Source organism: Chenopodium album, chromosome 4, assembly GCF_948465745.1.
Source record: "Chenopodium album chromosome 4, dcCheAlbu1.1, whole genome shotgun sequence".
Taxonomy (NCBI): domain Eukaryota; kingdom Viridiplantae; phylum Streptophyta; class Magnoliopsida; order Caryophyllales; family Amaranthaceae; genus Chenopodium; species Chenopodium album.
The window spans coordinates 79,381,713-79,395,207 of NC_137837.1; the positions used below are offsets into that span (position 1 = coordinate 79,381,713).

General features: G+C 34.4%; 3 protein-coding genes across 3 annotated transcripts; 1 reads left to right on the plus strand and 2 right to left on the minus strand.

The window, feature by feature from the left end:
* The first annotated feature begins 426 nt into the window (after positions 1-426).
* On the plus strand, positions 427-1,928 carry LOC145629469 (fasciclin-like arabinogalactan protein 1). The gene has a single exon (XM_081682076.1). The coding sequence runs from the start codon at positions 488-490 to the stop codon at positions 1,730-1,732; it is 1,245 nt and encodes a 414-aa protein (XP_081538202.1). The 5' UTR covers positions 427-487; the 3' UTR covers positions 1,733-1,928.
* A 3,665-nt stretch (positions 1,929-5,593) lies between these two features.
* On the minus strand, positions 5,594-10,356 carry LOC145629470 (nudix hydrolase 10-like). The gene is made up of 9 exons (XM_081682077.1): positions 10,179-10,356; positions 8,519-8,727; positions 8,339-8,404; positions 8,033-8,170; positions 7,573-7,650; positions 7,435-7,485; positions 7,317-7,351; positions 6,700-6,808; positions 5,594-6,218 (listed from the first exon to the last, which is right to left on the minus strand). Exons 1-9 carry the CDS (start codon positions 10,339-10,341, stop codon positions 6,006-6,008), a joined length of 1,062 nt encoding a protein of 353 aa, XP_081538203.1. The 5' UTR covers positions 10,342-10,356; the 3' UTR covers positions 5,594-6,005.
* A 1,656-nt stretch (positions 10,357-12,012) lies between these two features.
* Positions 12,013-13,242, minus strand: LOC145628321 (F-box protein CPR1-like). Its single transcript, XM_081680604.1, has one exon. It carries the CDS (start codon positions 13,240-13,242, stop codon positions 12,013-12,015), a length of 1,230 nt encoding a protein of 409 aa, XP_081536730.1.
* Positions 13,243-13,495: the final 253 nt, after the last annotated feature.

Below are 13,495 nucleotides of genomic sequence, written 5' to 3' on the forward strand. Positions count from 1 at the left end.
TGTGTAATCAACTTTAAATAACAACTTTGGGGTATAACTACTACCTCCGTTAATTGTTATCTGCAATTTTTGGGTATTATTGAGAGATATAAAATATTCCAAAGTTGCAAATAACAATTAATGGAGGTAGTATATAAATTGCACGTTTAACTTAGTCATTTTGATTAATCGAAAGCACATGATTACAAAGTGTATAATCAACTTTAAAGAACAACTTGATGCTTCTCCCTCTCCCTATTAATCTTAGCTAGCAAATAATAAGCAAAATCTCAATAAACTAACTCATAGTGGCTGAATTAGTAATTCAACCCCAACTCCAAACCCACTTTCCATCCAACTTCACACTCACTCTAGCTAGCTCCCACACACTCTCCTACTTTACTCTCTTTGTCTCACTTCTCAACACTCCCATTTTCCAAACCTCATTCATTTCTTCCTCACCTTTTCCTCTCCACCACATTCACAAAAAAACACAACCACATTCACAATGCAAACATCCCTCTTTGGAGCATTGCTCCTCCTCCTACTAGCAACCACCTCAAATGCACACAACATCACCAAAATCCTAGCCAAATTCCCTGAATACTCCACCTTCAACCACTACCTCACCACCACCCACCTCGCTCCCGAGATCAACACTCGCCAAACAATCACCGTCCTCGCGGTCGACAATGCCGCTATGAACTCCCTCATTGCCAAACACCTCCCTATCTCCTCCCTCAAAAATGTACTCTCCCTACATGTTCTCCTAGATTACTTTGGCGCCAAGAAACTCCATCAAATAACCGATGGTACCGCCCTTGCCGCCACTATGTTCCAAGCCACTGGTTCCGCCCCCGGAACCTCTGGCTTCGTCAACATTACTGATCTCAAAGGCGGCAAAGTCGGCTTTGCCGCCACTAAAGATGCCGACGATTCCGGCTCACTTTCCCTCGACGCTACATTTGTCAAGTCAGTCAAAGAAATTCCTTATAATATATCAATCATCCAAATTTCTCACGTATTGTCTAACCCTGACGCTATGGCCCCCGCGCCAGCGCCCGAGGCGACGAACATTACCGACATTATGTCCGCGCACGGCTGCAAGGCCTTCGCCGACACACTCAAAACCTTTCCCGACGCTCTCGACGTCTTCACCTCCAACGCCGAGGGCGGCTTGACGGTGTTCTGTCCTACCGACGACGCCTTCAAGAGCTTCCTCCCCAAGTTCAAAAACCTAACCAAAGAAGAGAAATCCTCTCTCCTGCTCTTCCATGGAGTTCCGATCTACTATTCAATGGCGATGTTGAGGTCCAGCAATGGAATGATGAACACTCTGGCGACTGATGGTAAGAAGAAGTTCGATTTCGAGGTTCAAAATGAAGGTCAATCGGTGACATTGAAGACGAAGATTGTGACGGCGAAGGTTACCGGAACCCTAATTGATGAAGAACCGGTTGCGATTTATACTGTTGATAAGGTTTTGAAGCCGAAGGAGATCTTTAAGAAGGCGGAGATTTCGCCGGCGCCGGCACCGGCACCGGAAGCTGAGGCGCCGAAATCGTCGAAGCATCACCATAAGTCGCCGCCTGCGCCGCCGAGTGATGATTCGGCTGATTCGCCGGCCGATTCGCCGGCTGACTCGCCAGAATCCGATGATACGGCGGATGATTCGAGTGAAGGAGGAGAGAGAGTGAAGAAAGGGTTTTGGATGATTGTTGTGTCGGTGGTGATGGTTTCTATGTTGGTATAGAAAAGAAAGAGATAATGTTGAGATGAAACGACATCGTTTCGTTCAGGTAAAATTGAGAAAAATAATTAATTTCGGTTATTTAAAAAAAAAATAAAAAAGAGAAATTGTAAAAGTATTTGATGATTTTTAATTATGGTGTGCCCAAATTGTTGCCTTGTAATTTTTTTGGTTTTATTTAGGATTTTGTGTGCCAAAATTTGTTTGTTTTTTCTTTTTTTTTTTTTTGAGTGAATTTTTATTTGGGGTAGGAGTTTGTGTTTTTTTTTTTTTTTTTTTTGTTGGTTAATTGGTTGTAATTTGTGTTTGAGAAATTGTAAACACACATAATTGAAGATAATTTATGATGATATATTAGTTCATTTATCAATTTGTTTCTTTATTTTTCTCTTAATGTTTGAATTTGTTTTTATATATACATGTTTAGAAATTATATGAATTGAACAAAGTTTATGAGTATAATGATGTCATAGATTCATAGAGCATAATGTATCAAATTGTGTTGTGCAATGTAGTTTGATTAGCAATGTTAGTTTAATGTTTTGTTTAAAGAAATTAGGTGGAATTTTTAAATATATAGTCTTAATTGCGACAATGTCGACAGATTAGTCAAAACTTACATTGACTCATTGATTTGCAAACTTTACGTGCTGATAACTTCAGTCGCATATACAAATATACAATAGTGTTGATTGATCAGGTTATTACAAGTCATTTGAGCTTGCGAATTATAATAATATACTCGTATTAATTTCAGCCGTAAATTGTTCTCTTCTCAAGCCTTTTCAAACTACATAATATTCCGTTAGATTTCACAACTATATTATACTCCGTAATTTATATGAAGTATTATTTAAATTCGAAGTAGTATTTTAGGCGTCTGTTCATAATTACTTAATTTCAATTCAGTTTAGCTCTAATCAGTTCAGTGCAGCTTTTAATTTTCCTCTCTCATAAAATATTTATTTTAGCTCAGCTCAATATAGCTCCAAGCCTCCAATAGTACTGGTCTAAAATAAATAAATAATTGTGACAAAAAAAATAAATTAAATGATTTATTATTAGAGAGAAAAGACGAAGTTATTAGAAGGCAAAAATAATGCTGAGGTGGAGGGTGAATGGGGTGGGTAGACATAGCACGTGAAAAAGCATGTGAGATGACAAGGCAAATGAGCCCACGAGAATTGTCCATTAAATACCTTACCAAATTATATGGACCATAGTAATATCTTACTTGTATTTTTTATTTTTTAGCCATTTTTAAATAATTAAGTAGGCCATATATTTTTTTTTAATTTCATGTTTATTCATTTATAGCCGTTATAACAGTAATCATTCAACTAGTGTTAAGAGCCTGTTTTGATTGACTGAAATGAGTTGAACTGACTGAACTGAATATCTTATGAGAGAAGGAAATTAAGAATTGAACTGGACTTATTGAAGCTAAACTAAAATAAAATAAATAGAAAATTAATTGAAGAGAACAAGTCTAAAAATCTAACAATTACTTAATAATGATTTACACAAAGTACGAGTTAAGTACATTGATAAAAAGTTATTGGAAATAATAACATAAGAGTTACTCCGTATTGGATAAATTTTAATAATGATTTACACAAAAAACGTAATAATTCACCACCAAGCCCTATTTGGTAAAAGGAGTTTAATTTTGTTTGATTGAATATATATTTACATGGAGATTATTATTTTTGGTTAAAACTATACTTCACGTGTATTCATAAATCAAACGAACAATACAGATAAGATTAACATCAACCAAAAGAGCATCATAGAGAGATCATAGAGCCATAGAGGGTAGATGCATGTATGCATGAGGGGAAAGATTAAAAAATGGCAATACGTACACATATTTATTTGCATAGAAGGAGTAATTCACGGCTCAAATTGTGGAATATCTGAGCCTTGGTGAGCTACATTACATATTTAATTTTATGTAATAGTCATTTTAAATTGTTAATGTCAAATGAATTGTTGCAATATGAGATTAAAAAGAAATTCATAACATTACATTAAGGGTATGTTCACATTTACTTAATTTCAGTTCAGTTCAGTTCACTTCAGCTCCAATCAGTTCAGTTCACCTTCAATCAGTTCAGTTCAGCTCCTAATTTCCCTCTCTCATAAAATATTTATTTCAGCTCAGTTCAGCTCCAATAAGTTCAGTTCAATTTAGTTCAGTTCAGCTCTAATCAAAGTTCAGTTCAATTCAATTCTATTCATCTCAGTTCAGTAAATGTGAACAAGCCTTAATTAAACTTCATATGTATAATGTATTTATCTAATGGAGTGGGTAATTTGTTTGAATAAAGCTAATCTCCTCTAATACGAAGTATTTTCATAATTTATACTTCATAATTAAAATGAAATAAACATCCCCCCTAGTTCGAAACACACGATGCTGAGTATACCAAGTTAATCTATTTTAGTTTGTCACGCTCTTAATCCTCCATTCTTCAATTATATGCATCTTTATTTACATTCATCTTTTGACTTAAATGAAAAATTTTTAAAAACCGAGAAAGTATTACAAGAATACGCTTAAAGACCCCCGAAACATTGATAAAAAAAATAGTCACAATTAATCTAGGGGGACCATTTGCTATTTATGCACCTAATAAGCACATATGTGGATAGTGAGCATGTGACCATGCCATTTATAAGGATATGGGTTGGCCTTAGGACTTGATTCACTGTCATTTAGATGAAGCTCTATCCTACTGCCAAATAGTAAGGTAAGCATTAGCAATGTTGTTGTACATTAGCACGGGATACATTCAATTTGCGAAAAAAAATAATCTTGACAACAAATGTGGGAATATAGAGTAATGGAAAGTTATTTTCGTTTAAATTAGAGTACACAAAATTACAAGAATAAGGATTTGGAATGTCATCAACAAAAATGGCTCCTCTATTAATGTATTATTATAGCCTGTTATAGGACCAAAGCAATAGAAGACGAAGAATAATCCATGATTCGTATTGAGACTAATGACTAATGGCCTAATTTAAGCACAACCGTGTTAGTTGTTACCTTTTCTCCTTGCAAACTACCTTGTAATGGAGTACGAAACACTAGCAGACGACGAGACTATAAGACATACTCTAATTGGTCTAAACTACCAAGTACCAAGTAATGATATCCGAAACACTAGCAGAAGACGAGACATAAGACATCTCTACTTGTTATACTATCGCTCATTCTCAAACATCAATGTTCTAATACTCAAATTCTACCATCAAGTTTCATGCCAACGTGCATTGTACATCCTTGAACTGCACTATAGTGCACAGCAGACTAAGCCCCTTCACAAAACGTCAACAGAGTCGTCAGTCGTGTCACAACACCCAAGCACGAACCCCCAAGCATCAGGCCAACGTCAATGTTTTCTTCACACAACCCACAAGAGGTTACATGCTACAGCCCCTACTTACCCCCTTCATCGTTCTGTCAAATTCTCAACGTAAGCTAAGACCTACGTCAGATCAGCCACTTCTTAGCTCAAACAAAAGCCTAACCCATATAACTTAGTAAAGACCGTTCTGATCCTTCAACTTCAACTGCATGAGAAAACCCCTGATTCCAGACCGAAACTAACTGAAATCAAACACTCCTTATAATTTAATGCCCTCTTTTAACCCCCATTTACATATTATCTTTGATATACTACTATATTGCCATCAAATAGAAAATAATACAGCAAAATTCCATGAAAAAACTGTCTACAAAGTACAAAAGAGTCTAACTATCTTGCATGATTTTCTTCTGAGGGAAAAACAACAGCTCATAACAGATACGAAGTAATATTAACAAAATATGCAGTAATACACAGGTTCGATAATAACTAGTATAAAAAGTTTGAAACGTTTAATATTTATTGCATCACTAGCACAAGAATTCATATTACAGCCAGTAGCCAGTGTATCCAAACTTATTCTGAGAACAACCATTACTGCCCAGATTTGTTCTGAGAGTATTATCTTAGATTTCTCTCAGCACTCATCTCATATGAAGCCAGAGAAATATGATCATTTTCTCCGATTACATACCTGCCCTCCCGTTTTGCATCCCATCGTATCCACTAGATTTCCCAAAGAATTTCATCCAGAGCTACATCTTGCTCTAACACAAAAGCATCGAAACTCTGGGCATATGAAGCAATTAAAATGCTGTTCAATGAGTAAAACAACAATTACCCAAATAATATTGAAAGTTAAACTGTGAACGATAGATACAATACGATCCAACTCCAATGTTTCACAGTTGACTTGTGGTTGTATGACTTGACTGATGCAGATCTCTGGTGTTCATGTATAAATAAGGTGGTTTATCGTCAGAGGATGACACTGACACTGGGGAAAACCCAGCATAATTCTTGTCCAACTTGACTAGACAAAGATCAATTATGCGCTTGAAAAGTCCAGACTTCTGGGCGATAGGTTGAGCTGCGAATTCTGGAAGCGCCATCCACTACAGAAAAAAGGTAGGAATTATGTTTATGTAAGCTGTTCCATTTTAGTGCCAGCATGGGGTTTTCCGGTTTTCCTTCCCAGCTGACATTACTAAAATGATAACGCTAGAACAACCATATTTAACTCTCAATTTCATGGTGGATCAATTGGTTATAAAATTCTGGAGTAAACAAACAAGTTTGAAGCACAAAAGATGGACAGTTTTGCTGAGAAAGCTCCACATGTTGGGCAATATCAGATTTTCTCAACAAATACTCCAATATGGTCCCATAATTATAATATGGTCCCATAATTATAAAAAGTACTCTTAGAAACAGATTTTCTCAACGCAAACTCCAATATGATCCAATTAAAATTACTCTAAGAACTAGAAGTTAGAAGTGTAGAAAGGCTTTAAGGGGAATCCGGAAAACAAACAATAAAGCAGCTAGCGCACTATTAATAATACATAGAACTACTATACATGTTTAAGTTAGTACCTGAGCTGCCTCAATCTCCAATTCTTGCCTCTGAATATTGAAAGATAATGGGCGCAAGAAGCACAAAAAGAAAAAATCTGACTTTTCAAAGAATGCTTTGTGAGTTTGCCTGCAAAATGATAAAAGCCAAGAAACTATAAATGCTTAAAATGCCTGGCTGTGTGGCCTTCCTCTGATAACTCTTTCAGCTAATATATGCACAATACTGAGCTGACAAGGCATAGGATAAACCTTACATTAAAACATAATGCTTCATATTTGTAAGAATGATAAGTTTGGGCTGAAAAAATCCATTTATGTTTTACAGGTTTATTCAGTGAATCAGTGAATCACCTACATACACTATATTCAGAATGCTCCTTTACAAAAATCCAGATTAGGGCCCATTAGGCACACCATGTTTGAGAATTATAAAAAAAATTTAAAAAAATTGGAGACAAAGCCTTGGGTTATCGATTTATTCCACAATGGCCAAGTGAAGATAGCATTATACAGTTACAAGGAAGCAGAAAACCAGGGAGCCAACATTTCTGAAGCACACTCGAGACAGTATCACATATCACAAAGTTCAAAGCGTGGACCACATGCAAGTTTACAAAAGCATATGATGGACATACCTGAATGCTACTACCTCGATGAATTCTGCATCAATCTAAAAAGGCAGAATCACATTAGCAAAACATTGGATGCATCCTCTTTCATAATTGGAATAAATGACATTGAGAGACCACTTACTCCTGTTTCTTCCTTCACTTCTCTGACGGCTGCTGCACAAATATCTTCTCCCTACATAACAAAACCTATAGAAACTTACAATATGCCTAACGCAGCAATAAAAAGGAAGCGGAAAGTAAAAGTCTCTTAGAAATATACTTCATCCACAACTCCAGTAGGGATCTTCCAGATACCTAATCCTCGAAATCCGCCACTCTTTTCCTGTACTACAAGCATCTATAAATAACAATTGATCAGGCTCTGTCAAACTAACATCAATGCAAAATATGACATTCAGAAAAGGCCAAAAAAGAAAAGGCAAAGCTTAATCACAGAAAACACATTTCTAAACTATGACTTATATAAAAAGCATTCGGCACTCAGCACTTCAGCAGTTGGACATTAAACGTTTAGAACCATATTCATGGAAAAATCAAATGTGCTACATCGATGTTGACCACTCAATATCATTATAAAATCAGGGGGATGAGAAATCAATCATCCTTTTAGCACACAATACACATCATATAGACCATTTTTTTCTGGGAGATGAATTTTAAGAAAGGAACTAAATAAGGGATTGCACAATTGTAAGGGACAAAAACAACAATATATGTACCTCTCTATTTTCTGTTAAGACAATAGCACCAACTCCTACACGATGGGTAGCATTTGCAGGGATTGTACAAATAGTTTCAGGAATCCAGTAAACCAGCATAAGATAATTCGGCTCTGCATGATGGTACCAAAAGCCCTCCTATAATCAACATAACATGAATACAGAATGAAAGCTACAAATTCACAAAGTAGATTAGAAAGTTGAGTGTCATATCTATGGTAGAATAGAAAGTTATGCAGGACTAATCGATGTTAATCTAATTTTCTTTTTCTTTGTGTGTGTGTGTGTGTGTGTGTTTTGGAGTACCTTGACCACAATTTCAATGAGGTTTGCAAGTCCAATGGGCAATTTTATCCACACACCCTTCTTACCCTGCCAAAGCATAGCGTGATCATTCATCAGCACTAATAACAAACAAATTGGTACTGCAGTGACAAAGTGAGAACTAACACAAATATTCGTCGAGAAGCCAATGAAGGAAGATACCTCATGCTTCCATTGAGACATTGAAGCTCTAAGTGCACCAACAAAGACTTTGGAATCCATTGGCTCCTGCACATCCACAATGACACCTCCATGGTCGTCGTTTACTGCAGGAAGCAGCCGGATCATATCTACTGCATCTATTTGATTGGTCAACAGTGAACGGTCTAAAGCATCTGACATGGATCCAACAGCTATACTAATAGTATAGCCTGGAGAAAAAAAAAATATTCAGAGAATTAGCTTCTTAGAGTCCAAGTGAAAATACATGATAGTAGGCAATATATAGAGATTTGCCAAGGAGTTGGTGACTAATAACAGTAAAAAGCCAGTAGTATAAAATACAAACTTAAATTCAAATTAATAAAAATCGCAGTACTCCACAGTCCACACCCCCCCCCCCCTTAAGTCTTTGCGATTTTGACAGATTATTGCAATTGGTTAATATTTATTCTATTTACCATAATGGACTGCTGCCAGAACAAAGGACATGTTTCTTAAACTAGTAACAATATATGATGACCTTTCCATAGTATAAATAACTTTCAAAAGACTAACAACAATTTGCTAAAAGCCACAGGCCTACAATCCCCACTCCCACAAAAGTTGCGAAGACTGAAGAATAGCACGGTTATTTGTCTAATAGTTAGATATCTAGTAACTATATAAATGACTTCCTCAGCTTTATGCTCACTTCAACAATCTAATATTTTTCAAAGGCAGTGATAACTTTGTGTAGTGTTAGATGCCTAAAAGTTAAATCTCTACCGTTTTTCTAAAGAAGACGTCACTTTGACTCTCTAGGTCACCCAACATCGCGATTCATGAACTAAAGTCGAGGAGATCCCAAAGAACACAATTTAAATGGACATTATGTGCGATTGGGGGATAAGGTGGCTAATCAATCAATAATAGTGAGCTGTTAGCCAGTATATGATCCTCAAGATCAATCAATTCACACTAAAATATAGGTGATGGGTCAATCAATCATCCTCCCTTAGACTAATACTACTGAAAGAGCAACTTTAGTGCACACATCACTATCTTGAATTAACACTTAATACAACAAAATGGGATGATTCTCATGTTCATACTATCAAATCGATTTAGTTCTCAAGTCAAGTTTTCACACTCAAATCCAAGCTACAAAATGAACCCAAATCACTCTTCCCCCCAATTATAAAATTAAACTAAGTTCATAACACCAATTATATTATAATTGATTCCTACAAAATAAGATAATGAAATAAAGTTGCCAAATTTAACAATGATAATACATTTATATTATTCAATTTATACCCACCAAGATAACAAATAAAGCAGCAAATTTAATATATACTGTAATTTTTTAAAAAGCTAAATCATCGTTTTGGGATGAAAATGAATTAAAGTCTGCAACTTTCATCCCAATTTTATCCAATATCATATTCATTTTCAATTCGATTAATTAAAATCAAGGTAAGATGATTAAATAAAATCAAGCTTAAATTCAAAGTAAAATCAAAATTAGATGTTTTTTTTAAAAAAAAAAAAAAATCTTTCTATAACTATAATTCCTCAAGAAATAATATATACCCAGATAAATTACATCACAATTTATACCAATTTAAAAAATAAACAAATAAATAACATTCAGAACTAAAAGAGGTAGCAAAATTTGAACCTGGGATGTCGAAGAAACGAAGAACTCCAACTGGCAAACAGAAGAGAAAATAAAAGGATGAGAGGAAAAAGAAAAGGAGAGATACTACTTGTTGTTGAGTGGGGAGCGTTGAATTTATTACTTGTTCATAAATTGTCAATTTAGATGTTCGGGTCGGGTTCATAATTGGGTTTGGTCAATTTTTAAAAGTTTATATTATAAGAGAAAATAGACATAAAAAAAAGTTGTGATTTATGACAGAAGAGAGAAATTAGCAACAAGACAATAACATTAAATTTTATTAGTAATCAGCTTAATTTCAGTTCAGTTTGTTTCAAAAAAAAAAAAAAAAAAAATATCAGTTCACTTCAGCTCCAATCCATTCAGTTCAGTTCTTTTCTTTTGCTAATTTATTTCAATTGATTTAAGTTCAATTCAATTTCAATCAATTCAGTTTCAATCAGTTTAGTTATTTTATGTAAATCGGAACAACCCCGGAGTATGTAAAGTTTTCTAATTCTAGACAATATATATATTTTTGAAACAAATTCTAGACAATATCATATTATTATAAAATCTATCTTAAAATATCACAAAGATATACTCCGTACTCATATTATTTTTTCCTAGATAATCTCATAAGATCAATAGAAAATATATCCGATAATTGAATTATATATATATATATATATATTCTGATTTTCCTAACAATTTACTTACTTTATAGGTAAAATTTCATATTCCTTTCCTCAATTTTTTTTATCCTCCCTAATCCCTATACACTTGAACATACTTTATTTCCTCTTTTTAAAACTTACTATGAAGTACTTCGTATGTATTACATATTAGGTAGTTTAGCCTGATAAAAAAAAAAAAAAAAAAATTACTTTGTTTCCAAAAAAAAAAAAAAAAAAAATCAATTACTTTGAGATTGATCGAAGAGCTAGAAAAACTAGTGACCGTGATGAAGAAAGGATATTATATTCCTAAGGAGCTTATCATTGAGATACTCTCATGGCTAACCGTTAAATCTCTTGGGTGTTTTAGGTGTGTTTCCAAGTTATGGTATGGTGTAAATCCAGTAGGGGTGTCAATTCGGTTAAACAGTTCGGGTTTGGGTTGGGTTTATCAGTTTCGGGTTATAACGGGTCGGTTTATAACGGATTGAAATAATAAACGGGTCGGTTTGGGTCGGTTTTGAAAATTATCGGGTTAGTTTGGTTTGGTTTTTTTAATAGCAGTTTCTATTCGGATCGGGTCCTTATCGGGTCGGGTTCTAGTCGGTCAATGGAGGAGTGGTGAATAGTGTAAAAGTCAAAGCAGGTCAAGTAAAAAAGAACAGAGGAAGTATATATATATATATATATATATATATATATATATATATATATATATATATATATATATATATATATATATATATATATATATATATATATATATATATATATATATATATATATATATATATATAAAATTCAGTGAGAGACAATAGGTTACTAATTTACTTAATAAATAAAAGGAATATATAAGGTTATAATGTGAAATTTTATACATTAATAAAAGTTGGTTGTTACGGTAAATGTATGACGTTATACATAATATCTTAGAGGTTACAAGTTGGAATCTAGCTGAAAGCATAATTTATTTTGTTTATCAAAATAAGACAATCTAATTAAAATAAAATAAGGCTAGAGTAATACATAATAAACTAATACTACTACTACCTCCGTTACAGGTTATGTGCAACGATTAGACATTTTCCCTCTCTGCTTTATGTCAAATCGTTGCACATAACTTGTAATGGAGGTAGTATTAAAGAATGAATATCGATCTCTCAAAATTCCAGGTTTAATTAGTGATAATGCAAGGGGTCTACAAGGGATTCCGCCCAAGGTTGTTTAGATGGCAACAACAAATCATCTGGTAAGTCCGGCATATAAATCCTCTTATTAGTAGATCCAGACTCCATTTCGCAACAAATCAACCCCAAATCTTTCACTACTTTTATGAGTACTTTCCTATCACGACGAATACGTGTAGTGAGCGCTAACATAATATTGCATCCATCTCTAAAGCAAGCAACATTCAAATCATGTTTCCAATTTTGATACGCGGCATTAGAATAGACTGATGGTGATGGCCTATTTAGGTTTCGAAATATTTGAGTCCAAGATGACTTGTTGCCATACTCTTTCATTACCCATATATCTAGATAGGTCGTCACTAGACACAGTTGTCCTTGCAACAACCCCAGTTTAGGTGCATCCCTCAAAATGTTATCTGGAAGCTGCGCCATCTCATAAAACTTATGTGTGAAAAGATCGAAACACTTTATCTCTTTACACTCAGGACTCAACCAATGGAACGAGTTGTTAGCAAAGATATGGCTATGGAGGTGCAAAACATACGAATTCCAAGGGGGGTCTTCAATGATCTCCCACGAATTATTTTTCAAGCTGTAGAGCAGCGATTTTTGATCTAGTTTATCCCTCCAACTTGAAGGTCGACACAAGTCCAAAATCTTTAAAACCTTATAATCATCGGAAACACAATCATAGCCAAGTGACAACGTTCTAATGCGTTCAACAAACTTAGCTTCTAGGGTGAACTTGAATACGGGTAATAATTTGTAAGATCGAGTGGCAGGATTATAAAGACAATGGTTAATGTCATATAAACCCTTATTATGCTTATGTGCGAATGCTAGGCAAAGTAAGCCATTGCACGAGCTATATAACCAACCATCAGGACGTATAAATTCTTTAGGGTAACAAAGTTGGGTGAATTGGTAATTGTTGGGATGTTGGTAGTTAACATTTAAAGAGTAGAACTTGCTTTGGCTTCCAAGTTTACGATTATTGTTAATCATGATAAAGGTACTATTAGAGTTTGTTTTGAGGGATCGAGCAAGATGGAGCTTGATAAAATACGGGTCGTTGATTACGCCACACCATGACTTGGAAACACACTTAAAACGACCAAGAGATTTAACGGGTAGCCGTGAGAGTATATCGATAATAAGCTCGATAGGAAAGTAACAATAACAATCTGATGTATTTGTTTTCTTCATCACGTCGTTCATGGTTTCATTATCAAGTAAGTTTTAAGAAGAGGTTTGATCAAAATTTTATATATATATATATATATATAGACACGCACTTTGAGTAGGATTTGAATACTTGGTGAAGTTGTATTGTCAGGCAAGTAGTAGTTTATGATAAATTAAAGAAAATAGATAACCCATTACTCATAGGATTATTTATGCGGAAAACCAGTAAGTTTTTTTTTTTTTTTTATGCCAATAAATCAATGAAAAAAATTAATAAATTAAAATA